This window comes from Elgaria multicarinata, chromosome 12 (genome assembly GCF_023053635.1).
Source record: "Elgaria multicarinata webbii isolate HBS135686 ecotype San Diego chromosome 12, rElgMul1.1.pri, whole genome shotgun sequence".
Taxonomy (NCBI): domain Eukaryota; kingdom Metazoa; phylum Chordata; class Lepidosauria; order Squamata; family Anguidae; genus Elgaria; species Elgaria multicarinata.
In genome coordinates this window covers 30,191,370-30,214,697 of record NC_086182.1, presented here as the reverse complement: position 1 = coordinate 30,214,697, position 23,328 = coordinate 30,191,370, and the positions used below count along the sequence as shown (strand labels likewise).

The 23,328-nt window shown below is 42.8% G+C and overlaps 1 protein-coding gene across 13 annotated transcripts in view; it reads left to right on the top strand.

Annotated features, from left to right (window-relative positions):
• Positions 1–2,451: 2,451 nt before the first annotated feature.
• The window catches only part of LOC134407665 (NXPE family member 4-like), a 97,133-nt gene continuing 76,256 nt past the window's right edge, over positions 2,452–23,328 (top strand). For 2 of the 13 annotated variants that reach the window (XM_063139552.1, XM_063139550.1), the window contains exons 1-3: positions 6,815–6,908; positions 8,759–8,853; positions 19,317–19,466. In XM_063139552.1, the coding sequence (XP_062995622.1) occupies positions 8,806–8,853; positions 19,317–19,466 (198 nt within the window). In that variant the 5' untranslated portion in view covers positions 6,815–6,908; positions 8,759–8,805. Of the gene's footprint in view, positions 2,533–6,814; positions 6,909–8,758; positions 8,854–12,876; positions 12,950–16,710; positions 17,025–17,946; positions 18,023–19,316; positions 19,467–23,328 lie in introns of those variants that run through there. The other 11 variants (XM_063139563.1, XM_063139560.1, XM_063139554.1 and 8 more) reach the window with 9 other exon arrangements.

Sequence of the window (23,328 nt, the reverse complement as noted above, 5' to 3'; positions counted from 1 at the left end):
ACCCCATCTCATAACTGGCATGGGGAGTTGACATTTGCATCCCACACCCTGAATGAGGCGGACACACTAAGGCTGTACATGGGGTGTACCTTGCACCCGGGGCAGCGCTTAAGGGATTTAAAATCCCATTCTGCCCCATGTCCAGCACACCGGGGTGGATAAGAGGTGGTGGTTTTTTTAGAGCCAAATAGGGTTTGCCATGCTGCCCGATTGATCATGTGTATCTGGTTTTTCACCTAAGCCATACTGCTCCATGTGTGGAATTGGCTGGTAGTTATTATTATTATTATTATTTATTTATATAGCACCATCAATGTACATGGTGCTGTACAGAGTAAAACAGTAAATAGCAAGGCTTACAATCTAATAAAATCATAGTAAAACAATAAGGAGGGGAAGAGAATGCCCACAGGGTAGGGTAAGCAGGCACAGGGTAGGGTAAAACTAACAGTATAAAGTCCGCACAACATCAAGTTTTAAAAGCTTTAGGAAAAAGAAAAGTTTTTAGTTGAGCTTTAAAAGCTGCGATTGAACTTGTAGTTCTCAAATGTTCTGGAAGAGCGCTCCAGGCGTAAGGGGCAGCAGAAGAAAACGGACAAGGGAAGTAGAGCAAGGGAAGTAGAGGCCCTTGGGCAGGCGAGAAACATGGCATCAGAGGAGCGAAGAGCACGAGCGGGGCAATAGTGTGAGATGAGAGAGGAGAGATAGGCAGGAGCTAGACCGTGAAAAGCTTTGAAGGTTAACAGGAGAAGTTTATATTGGATTCTGGAGTGAATTGGAAGCCAATGAAGAGATTTCAGAAGTGGAGTAACATGGTCAGAGCGGCGAGCCAAGAAGATGATCTTAGCAGCAGAGGGGTGAACAGAAACCAACGGACTGATGTGAGAAGAAGGAAGGCCAGAGAGAAGAAGGTTGCAGTAGTCCAACCGAGAAATAACCAGCGCATGACCTGTCATCATCACCATCACCATCATCATCATCACCACTGTCATCGTCATCATCATCCTTCCTTTTCCCCACTACTGGGACTCAAGGTGGCTTTACAAATTTAAACACGTACACTTAAAACAGATAGAGATATACAACAATTAATTAAACATGCTACAATATTAAAACATTTTAAAATATGAATATATACCTATAAACAACTCATACCCAGAGGTCCAGACTACTCCCCAAAGGCCTGCCAGGAAAAAAAAAGATTTAGCCTGCCTCTGCAAGCACATCAGGGAGGGAGCCAGTCTAGCTTCCCCGGGAAGGGAGTTTCATAGCCCCCGGGGCAACCACTGAGAAGGCCCTCTCCCACGTTACCACCAGGCGCTCCTGTGATGGTGTTGGGACCGAGAGAAGGTAGAATGGTCACAATATGGGTAGGGCGTGGTTGATACCATTCATGAATTTGCAGCTCGAGATTACCCAACCCGTGTTGTCTGCCTGTTTATTTTGGGTTAGGTGGCAAGCTGATTATGCTTCGTGCCATTCCAGCCTGGGCTTGGAAAAACTTTGGGGGAGAATATTGGCCATCAGTGGAGAGAGGTGGCAAAGAGTCCAGTGTGAGAGCAGCACACCAGTGTTGCTTTGAGTCGTGACCCTAATGTCCAGAGATGGAATGGATCTGGGCCATTTTGGCAACTAAAAAAAGAATGGATGGGAGCAGCAAACCGCAAACCCAAAAGTTCACAAGTTCCTGAGGAAAAAAAATATTTGTCTTATATTATTATATGTAATGAAATTGAAGTGCAACAGCTTTTCAATTGAGGCAGCTAATTCTTTGGGTGAGGGGAACCAAGCTATGCTTAATAAAATTCATGACTATATGCAAACATATCATGACACACAAACGCACATACACAATGTGGTGCGTCAAAAGAGGCCCCGTGGGACTTCAGTGCTCTCATGTGCACTGAAGTGTCCTTTTCTACACACACACTGTTATTTTGCAAGTATTGTTGTTCGTTTAACGCACGTGTGGGTGCCAACTCAGTTCCTGTCAACTGAGAGGGTGCGATTGTTTTAGCCTGCAAAGATCAAGGCATTCTTTAAAAGTTCTTCAGTAAAGGAACAAAGCTACTATGGTCTTAGCTAGACCTAAGGTTTATCCCGGGATCACCCTGGGGTTGTCCCTGCCTGCTCCCAGGATATCCTGTGTGTCATTTACATGAATAGGGATGACCCTGGGACAATCCTGGGATAAACCTTAGGTCTAGCTAAGGCCTATATCCCCTGCCCCATGATCTTATCCTGAGGGTTTCCGTGACATTTCTTTCCCTCAGAAACCACGGGTCACTTTATTTCCTCTTCTGCCTGCCAACGTGGAATAATGTTTCATGCATCCGACAAACTGGACTTTAGTCTGCAAAAGAGTGTTGCATGGTACGTTTGTTTAGGTACTATTTCCAAACTCCACAAGGCTCGGCTATTTTGGACATAGTCGTCTGGGCTTGGGAAAAAGCAGCCTCATTCAAGTTTGGGGGAAGCACCGAAGCCATTTTCTCTCCTAGAAGTCAAGCCAGGCCCTCAAAGCAGAACTGGGTATGTGACATAAGAACGTTCTCTTCCCTTTCCTCCCAAACCACTTATTGTTCGTGGGGTGACACTCCAGCCTGGGTTTTGGGGGAGCTTTTTTGAGTGGTGGGAGAAAGAGCAGTCATTACCGGAAGGTGGAGTTGTTGAAAGCTTTTCAGTGAAAACTTTTCAGAGGTGCTTTGAGTCCCGGCTATAATAAAGCTTCATCACATGTACCTGCTTCCCTCGGATTATCCCCGTAGCACTAAGCTTTCGCAGTTGTTTTTGCTACCGGGTGACAGAGATCCTTTGCATACCAGGAAGTGAGTTTAAGGGGGGAAATGTAAAATAAACATTAAAAAATCAACGGATGACCCAATTTGATTCAAATTTGGTACACTTAAAGCTCTCCCTAATATCTATTACTGTGCCAATTTTGGTGTCTTTATCTTTAAAGCTTATGCAGATGTAAGCATTTCTTTAAAATCCTGCTCCTGCGCCCCAGCGGCGGCTCGGAAGATACGTTCAAAATGTAGGGGCTAAATACGGCAAATCTTTTTGCTTTATTGCACAGTTAAGGCAGGATGCATGGGAGTACTTCACAATCAAAGCAGATTATAAGGTGGAAAACGTCTGAGTCCTTCGCATGCAATTCACAGTGATTGCACAGTATAACGCTGGTGTGATACAGCTCCTTGCTAGAGGCAGACCTGGACCATATTGGCATGGAAAAAAGGTGAGGGAGAGCAGCAAATGTCAGACCAAAAATCTCATGTGACCCCCCCACCCCACCCCAGGAAAAATACTGTACACTGTTCGCAAAACATTCTGGTTGCTTTATATAGTTGTTCCTAAAGTACTTCAAGGGTAACAGCTATAGGAAAGGGAGGGGTATAGTATAATTCAAATAGTGCCTCATAAAATTCACAATGTTGTGGTTGTATGAAAACACATCACGGCACATGCACATTGCCTTCCCTGTAAGCTGGGCCTGGGTGAAAGGAGGGCCGGAGGAAAGAAACCTGTCCCATTTGGAATCAGTCATCCTCTGAGCATGTGCTGAACACCTTTGCCTTACTAACAGAAAAATTAGGAAATATGGTCAAATCTTCCTCCAAGCTAAACAAACGAAGAATAGTGGAGCCTAAATAATTTGTTTGTATGACAACACAACGCTTAATACACATGTTTGCACCTGCTGAATTTCTCTTTTCATCACAAGTTAAAGCTGCAGGAGCTATATTAGAGTGCCAGATACAAAAGAGGGCAGGGCTCCTGCAGCTTTAACTGTTGTGATGCAGAGGGGATTTCACCAGGCGCTGCCTGCATACAAATGATATGCAGAAATTCCCTTTTCTGTACAACTGTTAAAGATATAGGAGCAACGTCCACGTCTCACATTTGACTTTGCAATTGGTGACAAAGGGATGAATCACCTGTCGTTTTAACAAGCTGCTTACAACCTGCCCTGCGAGAGCTACCCGGAGTTTTCTAGGATCCTAGTTTCAAGATACAGGAGCCAAGTCCAAATGTGGAGGGATTTTACAGCTCAGAAAACTTTCAGTTACACGGATATGTTGCCAAAATTACCCAACGAGTTTTAATTGCAGTTTTCACAAAACTATGAGTTCAAGCCTAGAGATGTTAGGCATACCATTGCTCTGTCAGCCATGAAAAACGTCTTATGGAGACTGAAAAGAGAAGGTTCCCTCTAGTTAAGAAAGGTGATGTGAGTTGATAGCAAGTTTTTAATTAACCTTATCTAGCAACATCTGTTGTTTTTCTGCAGCACACAGGGTTTATCTGAGAACTTGTTCCTTGGTGTACAGAGCCCCTTGCATTGTGAAGGGTCTGCCCTAAATGAATTTGTAATATGCTCAGACTAGCTTTTAAAGAAGTATCCTCCGAAAATACCGGCATAGATATTGCTCAATAGGTTAATGTAAAAACCCACTATAATTCCATAAAGAGTTGATAACACTTTCCAAAAACTCCATTGCTTTGACTGTGGCTGTGTTCTACCTCTAAAATGGAGTTTAATGTTAAACTCTACCTTATACAGTTGTTGTAGATGATTAAAATAATGGAAGGCTTGCTTGATTTAATTTAATTCAGGTATTTCATTGTAGAAGCATGATTTTTAGAAACTCAAATAGCATTTTAAGTGTGACTAGGGTGAGAGTACTAAGTTTACAGATACATTTGTAATCTAAAATACACTCTCCAAATAAACCAGGTGTTCTGCAAATACAACAACAGGTGCTACTAAATATAGTTAATGAAGAACTCTGTAAACTTACATGGTATCCTTTCTAAACAAGAGAGATCCTGTTTTTCTCATTCTCCAGAAGCTGTTTTCCAGGCTGATGGGGCAATGGCACGGCCAATATTTTCTGTATCTTTTGAAGAGGTGACTACAATGTCTTTGGCTCTTCTTAAATGGCTGTTTGCTTTCCTGGCCCTATTGCTTGGAGCAATTATCACTAGGGATGTGCTCCGCTCTGATTAGAAGCAGAGAATCAGAAGCGAATTGGCCTGCTCCGCCTTGCCCAGAGGCGGAGTAGAAGTGGACCGGGGACCCGTAGAAGCACGGTGAAGAGAAGCGCTCATACGCGGAGCGCTTCTCTTTTCACGGACCGATCCGATCGCCATTTTGAAAAATTTCGCCCATAGGATTGCATTGCGGAAAAGAATAGGGGATAACTGTGTTGTTTTTTAAGCTATCTTTCTGAAACTTCTTGTACTTAGAGAGTCGTGGCTGGGGGTCATTTTGAGCCTACTCTTAGCTCTCTGCGTGCTGCGGTTCACTTGCTAGAATTTTTGGAAAAATTGGGTAAAACCAGCGGGAAAATGTACCTTTCTCGAAGGGCTGAGGGGCAGAGTCAACTCCCGGTCATGATCACATGATCCCAAAGTTGGAGGAGGGGATAGGCAAAACGGGTAACTTGGGATTCTGGGAACTTCTTAGTCTGAACGGACTTTTCCCAGTGTTTTTTAAAACAGTAGCCCCACCAAATGCAAAAACACAACCTGAAATCATATACTAAGCCAATAATAAGAGATAGAAAACACAGCACTGCTACCCACCCTAACTTTGGGGAACAACTGAAAAGATGTGGTGCAAGGGGATGAGCTCCCCTAGGGCATGGACGTGCCCTGTGCACTCTTCTGTACTTGGAGGGTCATCAGAGCCCTCCAAAGGTAAATCACTGGAGAGAATGCCTATCATGAGTTGAAGTGATCGTTTGCTTCTTAAAGACTAGTACCTAGACAGGACCAGTCAAATTGGCAGATGATTCGCCCTCCCCTTGGGCATGTCCACTCCCCTCTTACTGGTAAAAGACAGATATAGCCTTTTTTTTAAAAAAAATCTTTTTGTTGTTTATTCAGCAACACTGCTGCTTTTAATTCCACCCCTCCTTTGTTTATTTATTTATTTATTCCATTTTATATGCATTACTGGCTTTGAAACTATGCTTGGCTCACTTCCTTGTGCCCCCAGAAATGTCTGCTGCCTGCCTGCCTTCCCTCCCTCCTCCCCTGCCCACCTTGCAGGGATGGTTTTTGTGTGTCTTGCTTTGACTCAGGGGAGAAGTCCTTCCTGTGCTCAAGTTCCAAATCAATTTTTCAAGTGTGGAAGAAGATTCATATTTAGGTATATCTCTACTCCCCAATTCATGGCATGTTGGGATTTTCTTTGAAATGGGCCCATTGAGCCCATGTCTGCAGATACTGGGGTGTCCGACTTTCACAAATTCCCCAAAAATCCTGGGATGATGGGATTGGCTTGAAACTTGGCATCCACGTGGACACATGGGTAAGCTGTCATGTGACCGAAGGTTTGGTTTCTGACATGCAAATTGACATAGTTGTAGCATGGGACTTGATTTGGGGTGAGTTAAAAGGTTAGAGCCCCGCCAAAAATCAGGGGATGATGGGATTGCCTTGAGTCTTGGCGTGCATGTGTATTCCTGGATAAGCTATCATGGTGCTGAGATTGAGGTTTCTAACGTGCAAATTGACGGAGCTATCGAAAGGGGTGTGAATGGGGTGCCCGATTTTCAAAAATTCCCCAAAAATCAGGGGATGATGGGATTGGCTTGAAACTTGGCGTGCTTGTGTATACCTCCATGAGGTGTCATGGTGCCAAACTTGAGGTTTCTAACTTTAACAGAAAAAAAGTTGTATACTTTTTAGCTTTCAATGCAAGCCTATGGGGGAAAAAAACAGAGCTTCGATCCGGATCCGGAGCTCTGCAGCGGAGTGGAGCGGACATAGGCGGAGCGGGGACAGAGTGGAGTGGCCCAATCCGCAAATCGTGGATCTGGAAGAGAAGCGGAGTGGGGGGTCCGTGCACACTCCTAATTATCACCTTCAGCTACTATCTCAGAACCCATACTGAGGTAGGAGTCCTTGCTCTGTTTTTTTATAAACAACTCCTTCAAAAAGCTGAAAACTGTTCCAGACCCTTCCTCCCTCTGTGATCCCCTTTCTGGCTCGACTGTGGGAACCCTCCGCCCTCCCTCCCCATCCCGTCTCACCCTTCCTCGTCGTCCCGTGCCACCCTTCGCCCTCTCTTGTCATCCCGTGCCACCCTTCGCCATACCTCGTCATCCCGTGCCACCCTGCGCCCTCCCTCGTTGTCCCGTGTCGCCCTGCGCCATACCTCGTCGTCCTGTGTTGCCCTCCCTCGTCGTCCCGTGTTGCCCTTCGCCCTCCCCCTCTCCTGCCGGTCCGGCCTTCCCCCCATCTCCCCCCCCCGGATCCCCCCGGCCCGATGAGCGCTGTGCCCAGTCCGTGGCTTTTCCCAGCTACTCGCGAGTAAGCAAGTAGCCGCAAAAAGCCACAGACCCTGCTAGACGTTCCGCAGCCCCGGCCTCAGGCCGGGGCTGCAGAAAAGGCACACCATAAGCGAATTCACTTATGGCGTGTTAAGGCAGGCTTCAGTGCGGCCTGGGCCTGGATTCCCCTGTGCGTCATCTGGACGCACAGCAGGGAAACTGGGTCTCAAAGTGCGCGAAGGCCTCGTCTAGCAAGGCCCTAAAAGAGCTTACAATTTTTTAAAAAAAACCAACGCATTAAAAAACCCCAATAATTGATAATGTATTAACAAGTTAAAAGCACAAAACTCCCCACCCCGGAACTAATAGGGAATAAATAAAATTTAGCGACAACAGAATCAAACTATAGGGAGGTTTGTGTTTACTAAAGATTTTCCCAAACATTCAGTTTAGAAATTATGTCAAGTTCCAAGTTTCTATCTACTTAAAGTTAGCACAGACGAGGGCAAGTCATTGCCTTCACCCATAGGGCCTGTTCAGACAACACGCTAAGCCATGGTTAGGCCGCTAACTCTTTTGGTTAGTGAGGGTGTTTTAACCATGGTTATGTAGCCAGCATAGTTAGGAATGGTTCACACGACACACTAAGACACAGTTCACATGACACACTAAGCCATAATGTTTAGCTGAAAATGCTTAACCACTGTGGCTTAGGATGTCTTCTGAACAGGGTCATTCATAGACATTACTCACATGAATTTGGAATGAAATAAAGTAAGTTGTATTATACAAACTCATTCACACACACCTTTCATATTGCATATGGAAATAGAAAGAATTTATTTATTTATTTATTTATTTATTACATTTTTATACCGCCCAATAGCCGAAGCTCTCTGGGCAGTTCACAAAAATTAAAACCATTAAGAACATAATAAAACATTCAACAATCTAAAAACCCAAATACAAAACACAATATGAAAAGCACAACCAGAATAAAACCACACAGCAGAAATTGATATAGGATTAAAATACAGAATTCAAACAGCAAAGTTTAAATTTAGGTGTTAAAATACTGAGAAAATAAAAAGGTCTTCAGCTGGCGACGAAAAGAATACAGTGCAAATACATCTACTGGCCGAGGCTCTGTTCCCCCTCATTTTCTCTCTGTTTGGATGGTCCAACATTGGAGTTGAGATCCCTTAGACATCTGGGGACATTCGTGTTGTACCCTGTGGAAATGAGTACACTTAGTGCCACAGTTTGCACAATGTTGAGGTGTGCACAGAAGTGCTGTCTCTGGCAGCCCCACCTTTTTGTACCTGTAAAAGAGGTACAAAACAGATGTCAGGCAGGTCCCGCCCCAATCACACTCCCAACTCCCTGTAACTTATCAAAATGTCTTTATTGGCAGGTAGGATTATTTGCATTGGACGTACCATTCTCTCCTTACAAAAGCCCCTTTTGTGTAGGGCTGCTGGTGCTGACATCACTGAATTGACTGGTCTTGTCAAACTAGATGAGCTGGATTCTGCAACCCAAGTCAATTCCATTTGTACTGCAAGAGGTTAGTACTTTTTTTCCCCCCTGAAGCAAATGTTGCTAAGTCTTTGGGCTACTTGAAAAGTTTATTTTATTACCCTTTTTTTAAAAAAATCTTGCCCTTCCTCCAAGGAGTTTAGATTAGTTCATACGATTTCTCCTAATTTTTTCTTTACAATAACCCCTGTGATGAAGATTAGGTTGAGAGTGTTACTGGGGGCATGGCTAGATGAGAGGGTGGAGGGGTATGATGTTGCGATTTTATGATCGCGAGATCGTCCCCCTCATCTACACACGGCATGCGACATCCCAGAGAGAAGAGGGTGTTGCAGCCGCCATTTTGTTGTTGTTTTGAATCGGAGAGGGGCGCAGAAACGCTTCTGCGCAAACTGTGAGTGTTTAAAAAAACCAAAAAACTTCACTCTCCCCCCACCCCAACCCCGATGGTCACTGTGCTCCTGAGGAGCTCCAGGTCCTGGCTCCTCACAGTTACTCACAAGGAGTCGGGATGAAAATGGGACAGTGGGCCACACGTTCCGCAGTCTCGGGATCATCCCGAGACCATGGAAAAATAGGAATTTAATGGTAGGGCGATATCCCGGGCCAAGGGAGGGATCGTCCCTCCGTGCTCCCGAGATCCCCTGTGCGTCATGTGGACGATATCCCTGGGATATCCCTGGGATCCCCTGTGCGTCATGTGGGCGATATCCCTGGGATATCGCCCCATCTAGCCATGCCCTGGGTTCGAATGACACAATAGTCAACGGTTGATTAAATAGTCCACCATGACTTAGCCAACCGTTGACTATTGTGTCATCTGTCGAGCATTTTACACACAATGGTTATTTCAACGAAATAACCAACGGAAACAATCAACAGTGTGCAGAGTTGACGGCCTGCACAACCGTTGATTATTGTGTCATGCCTCAAGCTCTGTTGACTATTTCACCTGCCTACAGAGTTGCGAGGCAAGAGCAGGCAGCCTGCCGCTCTTGTCCAGCAGGGCTCTCTAGGCATGTGTCAGCTGTCTCAGGAAGCGGGTGGGGAGCGGCCGATCAGGAATCCTATGTCTTTCCAGATTCTACAGGCTGGCACCCCAAAACACTTTGAAATTAAATTAAGATTTGATTAATGAACACTATATAAAAGAAAATCCATAGTCATCACATTTTTCAACAGTATTTCCTTAAATCTTCATATCCTCAGAATGTTATAATGCAGAGTGTGTCAGGCATGTCTTTCAGATATCTCAGCTTGGTTGCTTCATCGTCGTTTGAAACTTAATATGGCAAAGACTGAATTGCTTGTTTTTCCTCCTAAACCTTCTCCTCATCTCTCATTCTCTCTTACTGTCAATGATGTTACGCTTGCTCCGGTCAAGGAAGCTCGTAGTCTTGGCTTTATATTTGATTCCTCGCTCTCCTTTATTCCTCATATTGAGACAGTAGCTAAATCCTGTCGTTTTTTCCTGTATAACATTGCCAGGATTCGATCATTTTTGTCTGTCTCTTCTGCCAAGACTCTTGTTCATGCATTGGTTATTTCTCGGTTGGACTACTGCAACCTTCTTCTCACTGGCCTTCCTTCTTCTCACATCAGTCCGTTGGGTTCTGTTCACCACTCTGCTGCTAAGATCATCTTCTTGGCTCGCCGCTCTGACCATGTTACTCCACTTCTGAAATCTCTTCATTGGCTTCCAATTCACTTCAGAATCCAATATAAACTTCTCCTGTTGACCTACAAAGCTTTTCACTGTCTTGCTCCTTCCTATCTTTCCTTTCTCATCTCACACTATTGCCCCGCTCGTGCTCTTCGCTCGTGCTCATGGCATTCCTCTGATGCCATGTTTCTCACCTGCCCAAGGGTCTCTACTTCCCTTGCTCAGCTTCGTCCATTTTCTTCTGCTGCCCCTTACGCCTGGAACGCTCTTCCAGAACATTTGAGAACTACAAGTTCAATCGCAGCTTTTAAAGCTCAGCTAAAAACTTTTCTTTTTCCTAAAGCTTTTAAAACTTGATTTTGTTCTGACTTTTATACTGCCTGTTTGGTGCATTCTCTTCCCCTCCTTATTGTTTGATTATGACTTTATTAGAATGTAAGCCTATGCGGCAGGGTCCTGCTATTTATTGTTTTACTCTGTACAGCACCATGTACATTGATGGTGCTATATAAATAAATAAATAATAATAATAATAATAATAATAATAATGTTAACTTTTAATTGCTTCAAATAAATACCAGCAGATCTCATTTTTAACAGCTGCATATCAGCAATTACGATCAAATTGCAGAGTTTAGAGAACCACCCTCTTTAAATATGAAGGAGTGTTGCCCTTAAGCGGACAAATCTCTATCTAAGAATACTTTCAAAGCCACTGTCTTTCCAGGATCAACATGCCTTTGAGCTTCATCACACCAGCGTCATCCTGTGCATTCACTGCAAATTACATGCAAAGGACTCTGATGTTTTCTACTTTATAATCTGCTTTTATTGTGAAGTACTCCCATGCATCCTGCTGTGAGTGCTCTGCTTCCCTAAAAGAAGCGCTGAAAATAAAATTGTGGAAAGAGCGACTCTTCTTACTCCCCCACAACCCCAAGGCTAATTTTAACATACTTCTTTGTCCTTCTCCGAGCGACCACTGGGGGCGCAGAAGGATGATTTTTAAACTTCAAATTAAACAAATGCTTACATCTGCGTACGTTTTAACGATAAAGACATCAAAATTGGCACAGTAATAGATATTAAGGAGGGCTTTCAGCATACAAAATTTGAATCGGATTGGGTTATCTGTTGATTTTTAATGATTTTTTTTTTTTTTTACATTTCCCTCCTTAAACCTTTTTCCTGGTATGCAAAGGATCTTAGGAGCGCTGCTGCCCAGGGTGTGATTTAGCTAACAACAACAAGAGAGCTCTGGCTATTGGGCGGTATAGAAATGTAATAAATAAATAAATAAATAAAATAAATAAACAACAACAACGATAGCTTTATGCTATGGGCATAATTCTCTCTGCAGAACCAGTTTCCCCAAGTCTCACAAAATTGGTCTGTGATTTTGTGAGCGCTTCCATGGTCATCTGGGCCAATGGGTGTTTAATTTTGAGATTCTTTTGAGACTCTCCCACTTTATTGGATTCTCTCTTATACCCCTTCCCTTCCTTGGAATATCTGTTTTATTGCCCCTGTTTGGATCCCCTCTTTTCTTGCCCCCCCTTGCTTAAGTGCTCTCTTTCCTTGTCCCCCTTCCTCCTCCTCCAAAATTCCTTTCATGTTCATCTCCACCTCCTCCTTCCTCTCCTGCCCAAAGTGATCTTCCTGCAGCCACACTCATCTCCCCACTCCTGCTGCTGCCCTAAATTTCCTCCCCCCACCCCGGCACTGCCATAACCTATTCCTGCTGCCATTGCTAACTCTTTGGAAGAGGTGAGAGGTTGGGTCATCGAGCTCTGTGGGGCACACAGGGGCATGGGTGCATGCATGGACATCACATTGACAACCGCTGCCTTGTAGCTCCAAGTTGGAAAATTGTAGGACGGCTCACATTGAAACGAGTCAACGGTATGTGGAATTATGGCAAATAGCTGTGGCAGAAAAATTGGCATACCAACTAAAATCAGCTAATGGCACAGTCAAAACATCTGACTTTAATAAAACGTGGCAAGATTGTATTCTATACACTGATCGGGGACATGCACAGCAGTATATGTCAAAGCCTTTCTTCGGACTATGGAAAATTATTCTGTATGCGAAAAAGCTCTCCCAGATGCCTGATCAACATCTGGCAAAGATGTGTTTCTTGGATCTACAGGATAGGGATGGTTGGGCATGCATTGGTAGAAGTCTGATGCTCAGTTATTCACCTCCCTTGGCCACAACCCTACATGATCTATCCAACCGTCAAATTTGTGACTTAATATTCAGTAAGGATACTAGGGAGGACCTAGAATATGTGAAGAATTGCAAGCTGACCACCTGGTATTCTAAGTTTAAGTTGGATCATAACATGGCTACATATCTTAAAGAATTAACCTTTTTTCCTGTTAGGCGAGCCTTCACGCAATTAAGATTTCAATTGATGCCTACAAAATTCTTGAAGGGGAGATATGGTAATCGTCCTGTAAGTGAACGGCTATGTGTATGTGGTGTGGGCCAATTGGAAGACATGGTTCACTATGTCCTACACTGTCGGCTTTACAGATTACCACAGATTAAATTTATCCTCCCTTTTCAAAAGTTCATGGAAGGACACCCGGAGGATTTTAAAATCAGGTGGCTGTTGGCAGATCCGGATAACTCAATGAGTTATAGGGTGGCTCTATTCGCTTTAGCAGCATCGAAGCTAAGAAGTGCTTTTGTGGCGGGCCTAGACCTTGATCCCAGTTAAGGCTGATAATATCATAAAGGGTATACTCTACTGATTTAAAACGAAGGCAACTATCTGAGGTCTTGTTTAGTTTTAATGTTTTAACCGTTTAACTGTATCAATTAGACTAATGGTTTAATGGTTTATATGACATTGTAATGGCCATTGGCTACAAACAATAAGGGAACTGACTCGTGACTAAATAGAAGTGTGATACAGAGAAAAACGTCTAAGGAAGAAAACATCTAAGCAGCCTACGGACTCCACATATATTTTGGTCTGTAATGCAAAGTGAAAAATATGCATAGAGGTGAAATGTACCACCCTCCGTCAATATGTCGATTTAATTTCAATGTATTTCTTTTTTATTACTTTTCTCGCTTTTCATTCTTTTGGGTGATTTTGTTTTGGAAGAGAGGGGGAAGAGAGAGTGAGATGGGAGGAGGAGGAGGAGTCTGGAGGGCACCCAGGGGTGTTGGGGGAGGGGGACACAGGTGCACACATGAGCATCTTATTATTTATTTATTTATTTATTTATTTATTTATTTATATAGCACCATCAATGTACATGGTGCTGTACAGAGTAAAACAATAAAATAGCAAAACCCTTCCACATATGCTTACATTCTAATAAAATCATAATAAAACAATAAGAAGAGGAAGAGAATGCACCAAACAGGAACAGGGTAGAGTAAAACTAACAGTATAAAAGTAAGCTCAAAATCAAGTTTTAAAAGCTTTAGAAAAAAGAAAAGTTTTTAGCTGAGCTTTAAAAGCTGCCATTGAACTTGTAGTTCTCAAATGTTCTGGAAGAGCATTCCAGGCATAAGGGGCAGCGGAAGAAAATGGACGAAGCCGAGCAAGGGAAGTAGAGACCCTTGGACAGGTGAGAAACATGGCACTAGAGGAACGAAGAGCACGAGCGGGGCAGTAGTGTGAGATGAGAGAGGAAAGATAGGAAGGAGCTAGATAGTGAAAAGCTTTGTAGGTTAACAAGAGAAGTTTATATTGGATTCTGAGGTGAATTGGAAGCCAATGAAGAGATTTCAGAAGTGGAGTAACATGGTCAGAGCGGCGAGCCAAGAAGATGATCTTAGCAGCAGAGTGGTGAACAGAAACCAACGAAATGATGTGAGAAGAAGGAAGGCCAGTGAGAAGAAGGTTGCAGTAGTCCAACCGAGACCACAGCCTTATATTGACTCCTGTTTGCTTCTTATTATCAGTGGAGTCTAACTCATGAACCCCCAGGAGAAGACGGGCGAGAATACCAAATAAACAAAACGTGTTGCAATCACACAATTAAATCATGGGTCTTTTTTCAGAAGTGCTGGGACATGTAGTGTTGTGGGCAGGTGTATCTGCAGAATGGATGAGCTACAGCAGCCCAGCCCACACCTGAGTCAGATTCCCCACTGCGAAGAAAGGAGAAAATGCACAAAGGGAGCAGGTCTATCTCACCCAATTATCCCACCTGCTGCTTTCACCTGTCACTGCTGACGTCATGGGGGACAGAGAGCAAGAATAAAGACCTTTTTATTCTCTCAGTATTTTAACACTTAATTTTAACTTAAATTTAAATTTTTCTGTTCTAATTCTGTATTTTAATCTTATATCAATTCCTCCTGCGTGGTTTTATCCTGGTAGTGCTTTTTATACTGTATTTTGTATTTGTGTTTTTAGACTATTGGTTGTTTTATGATGATTTTAATTTTTGTGAACCGCCCAGAGAGCTTGGGCTATTGGGAGGTATAAAAATGCAATAAATAAATAAAATAATAAATAAAGAATCAAGCAAGCAAGTGGATGGGGGCAAGAGAGAGAAAAGTTTCTGGGGTAGGCCAGGTGAGACCGTGTTTGGTGGGTTAAGAGGCTCAGAGCCCAAGAGCCATCCCCCATCCCTTGTGGGGCAGCTAGGCAGGACGACTCGGACATACCCCCTTTCATCTCAGTAAGCAAAGGGATTAGCGCCTTTATTTGTTTTTAAAAGGAAGCTAGTAATTCAGAGAGGGGTCCTAGAGCCCATGGCTTGCTTGGCTGGGGGCGATGAGAGGACCCCAGGCAGGGGAAATCCACCCTAGGGAGGCAGTCGCAGATTTATTGTGCAACCTCCTCCCTTCCCTCTGCAACTGTTGCTGGCAGTGCCTGGTGTGAGGCAGAGACCGCTGCGCATACTGGGCTGCGTTCGGTTTCCACCTTCCTCCTTCAGTCGTCACCCAGGCATTCTCAGGAGCAAGGTCACAGGCAAGCAAGCAGAAGTGACTCTTGAGGATGACCTCCTGGCTTTCGAAATAGGGTTCCTCCTTGGAGCCAGTCTGGGCCCCTTTTCGCTTGGTTGGTAGGTGGATGCATAGGAATGTGTGTGTGAGTGAGATCTTGTTTTAAACTTGTTTTAATGCTCAGCTAAAAACTTTTCTTTTTCCTAAAGCTTTTAAAACTTGACGTTGCTTGGACTTTATACTGTTAGTTTTACCCTACCCTGTGCCTGTTTACCCTACCCAGTGCTTGTTGCATTCTCTTTCCCTCCTTATTGCTTTACTATGATTTTATTAGATTGTAAGCCTATGCGGCAGGGTCTTGCGATTTACTGTTTTACTCTGTAACGTACCATGTACATCGATGGTGCTATATAAATAAATAATAATAATAATAATAATAAACTGGAGGCGTGTAAAAGAAGGATCCTGTGCCAAAACCTATGCTATTTATTTATTGTGTTTCTATTCTCCTTCCCCATTTTTTTCCCCACCTGTCAACCAACGAGTGTGGGAACAATCATGGGTTGTCCCAGGAGCCTCTAACCCATTGCTATTTTTTTCTGTTCCTTCCCTACTTTATATATTCCGAATTCCCTTTCTGTTTTGCAGGCCTGATCTCAAAGTTCATTTACCCCAGCTTCACTTTTCTGTGCAACGAGTTGCAGCCTTGGTTCTGCCCACTGTGACCCCTTCGATCTGTTAGCTATCCCGCAAAGCCACCTGTCACTGCTGACGTCATGGGGGACAGAGAGCAAGAATAAAGACCTTTTTATTCTCTCAGTATTTTAACACTTAATTTTAACTTAAATTTAAATTTTACTGTTCTAATTCTGTATTTTAATCTTATATCAATTTCTGCTGCGTGGTTTTATCCTGGTAGTGTTTTTATACTGTATTTTGTATTTGTGTTTTTAGACTATTGGTTGTTTTATGATGATTTTAATTTTTGTGAACCGCCCAGAGAGCTTGGGCTATTGGGCGGTATAAAAATGCAATAAATAAATAAAATAATAAATAAATAAAGAATCAAGCAAGCAAGTGGACGGGGGCAAGAGAGAGAAAAGTTTCTGGGGTAGGCCAGGTGAGACCGTGTTTGGTGGGTTAAGAGGCTCAGAGCCCAAGAGCCATCCCCCATCCCTTGTGGGGCAGCTAGGCAGGACGACTCGGACATACCCCCTTTCATCTCAGTAAGCAAAGGGACTAGCGCCTTTATTTGTTATTAAAAGGAAGCTAGTAATTCAGAGAGGGGTCCTAGAGCCCATGGCCTGCTTGGCTGGGGGCGATGAGAGGACCCCAGGCAGGGGAAATCCACCCTAGGGAGGCAGTCGCAGATTTATTGTTCAACCTCCTCCCTCCCCTCTGCAACTGTTGCTGGCAGTGCCTGGTGTGAGGCAGAGACCGCTGCGCATACTGGGCTGCGTTCGGTTTCCACCTTCCTCCTTCAGTCGTCACCCAGGCATTCTCAGGAGCAAGGTCACAGGCAAGCAAGCAGAAGTGACTCTTGAGGATGACCTCCTGGCTTTCGAAATAGGGTTCCTCCTTGGAGCCAGTCTGGGCCCCTTTTCGCTTGGTTGGTAGGTGGATGCATAGAAATGTGTGTGTGAGTGAGATCCTGTTTTAAACTGGAGGCGTGTAAAAGAAGGATCCTGTGCCAAACCCCATGCTATTTATTTACTGTGTTTCTATTCTCCTTCCCCGTTTTTTTCCCCACCTGTCAACCGACAAGTGTGGGAACAATCATGGGTTGTCCCAGGAGCCTCTAACCCATTGCTATTTTTTTCTGTTCCTTCCCTACTTTATATATTCCGAATTCCCTTTCTGTTTTGCAGGCCTGATCTCAAAGTTCATTTGCCCCAGTTTCCCTTTTCTATGCAACGAGTTGCAGCCTTGGTTCTGCCCACTGTGACCCCTTTGCTCTGTTAGCTATCCCGTCTTCCCACCCCACCAGCTGCTCCAGCAAAGACGCCTGCCTCAGCAGCTTCACAGCCTGCAAGCATCAGATTGTCTGAGAGCAACAAACCCCCTCTTCTCCATTTTTATCTTCACAACAACAACTACCCTGTGAGGTGGGTTTTGCTGAGAGCTTGTGACAGGCCCAGTGTCACCCAGTGAGCTTCCATGGCCGAGTGGGGACTAGAACCCAGATCTCCCAAATCCTTTATTCCCCCATGCTGTACTGGAGTTGCTGCTCAACCACAAAGAAAGTACTCACTTCTCTTTTCGCTAAAGTTTACTAAAGTTCCTCACCCACCCGTTGTATTGTACTGTTGGGGAAGTGGTGTTTGGGACACAGAACTCGTTCATTTGATACTAACCCATCCACAAGCTTTTCGATCTTCTGCAACCGGAAAATAAACTTTTTTTCTCACTGTATGTATGCAAATTCAATATGTTTTCTCGCATGGAGGGAGTTGGTGATTATCAGCAGGAAACACTTGTTTCCTGTCAGGGGACGCAGCAGAGCATTAATTGAGACACAGTTTCTAATAGCTGCATTTATGGCTATAGTTGGGAGACAGGAGAGTGAGACCAGACAAATGTAGACGAAAGCAGAGAACCTGAAGGTAAAAAGGTAAAATTAAAACTGTTTTGTTTAATTTCTCAGATGAGGGTTTGGGGACACATTTATGTATCCTATTGGGCTAGTGGCAAGAAGTAGAATCGGCGTTGACTTTGCAGCACAAAAGGTGTGGTCAGGATATCCAGAGGTCTCCCTTACACATTTGAAAATATTCCGTTGCCGTGGATAGCAGTGGCTGTTTTCTAGGAATGTTCCAAGGAAGCATGGATACTCTGGTCGAAAAGATGTAGTGGTTTCTTTCCCTCAGGCAGCATTACGGAGCGAAATGTCCCTTCGTACGTTCGAGACAACTTGCAACTGGTAGCACAGTGGCTTGACGAACAGTTTGAAACAGTTCAACCCAGGCCTAAAAGTTCTCTAAAGACTTGCTTGCCCTGTGCTGCTGCGTCACACTTCTCTGTCGGAAACAAAAGTGCAAGAAAAGGAGGAATTTTGCAGAGCAACCAGTATTTGGGGCTTGCATGCAGACTTGGGTGTAAGAGTCTGAATATGAAGTTATCCACTTGGAAATGCTCCTAGGATGGAGACAGGTGGAGTGACGTGTTTCTGATTCTCTAGCAGATTAGGTTTTGTACAGAACAGCCTTAGCTCCACCAGTCAGGTTTGGGGCAGGAGAAACAAGGTTATACCAATGCATGGCAGAATCTCCATTACGCAATTCCCTCCCATAGGAGGTGAGACTAGAACTGAGCTGATTTTTTTTTTCCTTTTCCTTTTCCTCACCCCTACCCCAGGAAAAAAAAAGTATTTTGTAGACTTCCCTCTGAACATTCCACACATGTGTGTGTGTGTAAGGGGCAGTCCCATCTTCCTCTGTCAACATAAACACAGTGCCTCAGAATGACACGAGGTGGATTCAAAATGGTAGCTAGGCTACTAAGACAACTGCAGCTGTTCTCATTTCCACTAGCAGCAGGTAGAAAGGAAGCAGCCGGGTTACTGCCACTGCTAGTAATGAGCTCCAACCCTGTGAAACAGAGAAATTCTCTTCCTGCTGGAGCTATTCGTTAAAATGGTCACCCTCATTTTTCTGCCTGCAAATAAGGAGGAGAATTTCAAGAGGCCATTTGCACACATCTCTAGGTGAAACTGCCCACCCACCTGTCTCTGGTGGTGTTTAGGTGCACAGGAGAAACATCCTCATTTCCCTTGGCTTTTAAAGGTTTTTAATATAACACAGGGTGGTGGTGGTTATATTGGATACATACTCCATTTGCTTTCAAGGCCTTAGTTTTAACTTTTGTTATTTGATGTTGTTTGTTTTGGCTTTGTTCTGCAATGCTAGGGTGACCATATTTTGGAAAGCAAAAAGGAGGACAACATAGTCGGCCCCCAAGGGGACGTGCCCACCAACATGTCCGTCCCCAGGGCGCATGTCCAGCAAAGCAACGACAAGCCATGTTCCAACATCTGCAGCAACAGGACATCTGCAAAGGTGAGTGCCTCTCTCTCGACTGGCACCTCACTGTTGGTCATGAGAGTTTTCCTGTAAGGATGACTCTTCATTGCCCATGATGTGGGACTCTGAGAAAAAGGCCTCTGGCCCATTCTGTTTTTTGCCCTGTGAGCTACTTTGCAGTCCCAAGCCACGAGTGGGGAAAGGAGGGGGAGCTGTCCATGGGCTTTATAATAATTAACCTCAGTTCCTTTAAGTGCAATACATTTTATTGGGACGGTGTAAAAGCCGGAACAGAACGGAACAGGCCGGAACGACCCCATTATATTAAAAAACCATACTAAAAACAGTGGCATGTGTTAGCAACACTTGGGAACAATATTTTAGGACTAAAACTATGCCAATATTATATCACTATTAACCCCAGAACTCCCAAAACAACGTCCAGAACAGAATGGGATGGCCAGAACGGCCACTACTGAACAAGCAATATCAACCAAACTCACCAGTCATGCATAACTCCATGGCAGGGATGCAATAAGCCACAAAAGGTGCAAAGAAACTGCGTTGCGATAACCGTTCCGCGCAAAGTGCATATTGCGCAAAACGGACAGGGACAGCAGCTTCCAAGTGAAGTATGTTAATCAAACTCACCAGACACACATTACTAGGTGAGCCTGATGTAATAAGCTCCAAAAATTGCCCACAAACCATGTTCAGATACCCGTTCCGGGCAAAAACGCGTATTGCCCAAAATGGGCCGTAACGGCAGCTTCCCAATGAGGAAAGTCAACCAAACTCACCAGATGCACATGACAAGGTGGGACAAATATAGAAAGCTCCAAAAGTTGCCCCGAAACCACGTTCAGGTACCTGTTCTGGGCAAAAACACATATTGCGCAAAAGGGCCGTAACGGCAACTTCCCAAAGAGGTGAGTCAACCAAACTCACCAGACACACATTACTTGGTGAGCCTGATGTAATAAGCTCCAAAAATTGGCCCCAAACTACGTTCAGATACCCGTTCCGGGCAAAAACGCGTATTGCACAAAATGGGCCATAACGGCAGCTTCCCAATGAGGAAAGTCAACCAAACTCATCAGATGCACATAACTAGGTGGGAAAATTATAGAAAGCTCCAAAACCTGCCTTGTTTATTGTCTTATCCCTGGATTTCCTAGGCGGCAAGTATGCTATATCTTCCATGTTTAGAGATAGGTTATTTAATGCAATAGTATATTCGTCTCATATCCTAGCATTAAAGTCTCCCATTACAATAACTGGGCATAAAAGATACTGTTGATAACAGTATCTAAAAGGGCCTCCAATCATGGGAACATTCAGTGATAATTCTGATCCCAAAACCAGATAAAGATTTGACTAATCCCGATTCTTATAGACCTATTTCTTTAATAAATCAGGATGCTAAAATTTTTACATCTATTAAGGCCAAACGACTAAATAAATTTTTGGCAGAATATATAGGAGCAGATCAATGTGGGTTTGTGGTAGGAAGACATATGCATAATTTAGTGGGTAGAGTTTTAAATGTAATAAATGTAATAAAAAAAAGCAAATATTAAGGCAGGTATTATGGCATTAGATATTTTTAAAGCTTTTGATTGTGTGAGCTGGCAGGCACTAAAGAGTATTATAGATAAATTGGGATTTGGAAATAAATTTAAAAATGTAATAGAACAGCTATATTCCCAAAATACGGCGGTAGTGGTGGTAAATGACGGACTTACTGAAAAGATACGACTAGCCAGAGGAACAAGACAAGGATGTCCGCTCTCGCCGGTCCTTTTTGTAATGGTTATGGAAGTTTTGGCGAAGGCACTAAGGGAGGATAAAGAATTAGAAGGAATTGGAGAGGTAAGGGAAATAAAGCTAAACATGTTTGCGGATGATACTTTATTGACCATTAAGAATCCATTAAGAAAATTAGAAAGAATTAAATATCAGTTGAGGGAATTTGAGGAAATTACAGGGTTAAAAATAAATTGGTCTAAATCAGAGATGATGTTGTTTAACTATACTAAGAAGGAAGAAAAGGATTGGGAATTTAAGGGAATGGAATTGAAAGTTAAGAACGAGATTAAATATTTGGGAATTAAAATTACAAAAAATCTAGAGAATTTAGAAAGGGAAAATTTAACGAGGTTAAAGAAGGAGGTACTAGAGAAATTGGAAAAATATAAAAGATTAAATTTATCTTGGTTTGGGAGAATAGCTTTGATAAAAATGAAGATATTAGCTAAAATTAATTTTGTATTTAGGATGTTACCTATAAAAATATCAGAAACCGAGATAAAAAGTTGGCAAAATATTATTAATAAATATTGTAATGGAGAAAAGAGAGCAAGAGTGAATAAAAATAATTGGTACCTAAGCCAAAAAAAGGGGGGAATGGGTCTCCCAAACATAAAATTATACTACGTAGCAAATAGATTAAGACATGTTGTAGAAGCAATTATGGGAGTAGGAGATTTATATTGGATGGAAGAAAAAATCATAAGTAAGGTAGAGATGAATCTGGAGAATGTTTTTTTTAAAGATGGAGGAAGAAAGTGGGTTGGAAGTATAGATAATCCACTCCTGAGGACTCAATGGGAAATTTGGAGTAAATTTAAAGGGAAGCTGCTTCCGAGCAACTCTCCCTTAGCACCGATAATAATGTTAAAGAATTTCCCAGAGGATCTAAAGGGTAGATTATGTAAAATATTAAAAGAGGAAAATAAAATAAAATTAAAGGATTGGGTAAGAGATATTAAAACAAGAGAAGATATGGAAAATTTGTTAAAGGAGAAGAAGCTATCTTGGCTAGAATATGGTCAATTAGAACAATGGAATAAAAAGTGGATTAAAGATAATAGAATGTGCAGAAAGATGACGAGGTTTGAAGAATTAGTAGTAAGTAAGGAGAAAGGAAAAGGAAGTAGTATAGTTTCAAAAGGATTAATGAGTGAAATATATAAAATATTGTTAGAGAAGGAGTTTAGAGAGAATACAGAGAAAATGATTTGGGAATCAGATTTGAAGATACAAATAGGGCTACAGAGCTGGGAGGGACTATGGAAACAAAGAGTGTTGAGAAGTTTATCAGTAAGAATAAAGGAGAATTATTTTAAAATTTTATGGAGGTGGTACCTAACCCCGGTTAGATTGAATAAGATAAGTGATCAACATTCAGCAAATTGTTGGAGAGGATGTGGGGAAAAAGGAACGTATTTACATATGTGGTGGCAATGCAAATATGTACAAAGATTATGGAAGATGGTGTTTTCAGAAATTGAAGAAATAGTGGGAATGAAAATAGAACAAACACCAAAAATAGCATTGCTGTCACTATTTGAAGATATAAAGTGTGGAAAAGGAACTATAGAGCTGATATCGAGTTTGTTGGTTGCAGCACGATTGATGATAGCTAGGAACTGGAAGATCCAAGGGGAATATTCTATTGAGGAATGGTATAAAGTAGTATGGGACATAGCCATTAATGATAAACTGACATGCAATATTAAGTGGAGAAAAGGCGTAACTAAAATAAATGAGTTTGAAGGAATCTGGAAACAGTTCCTAGTGTTCGTGTTTACTAAGGGAAGTGGGAAACCACCAGCAGAAGAAATGATTAGATTTTGGACTCAAGAATGATCCCGAGGTGGGGGGTGCACATTTATGTTAAGAATGAAGATGTTGTAGTGTGATAAGGCATATGTAATAGTTTTTGATATTTGTACTCAACAATTATTCAATATGTATGCAGCAGATATTTGATGTATTTTTTTTTCTTATTGTGTTAGTTTCAGTTATATTTTGGAAATGTTTATCTATGTTTATATAGTGTTGAAAATGAATAAAAATTATTATAAAAAAAAAAAAAAAAAAATAAAATAAAAGG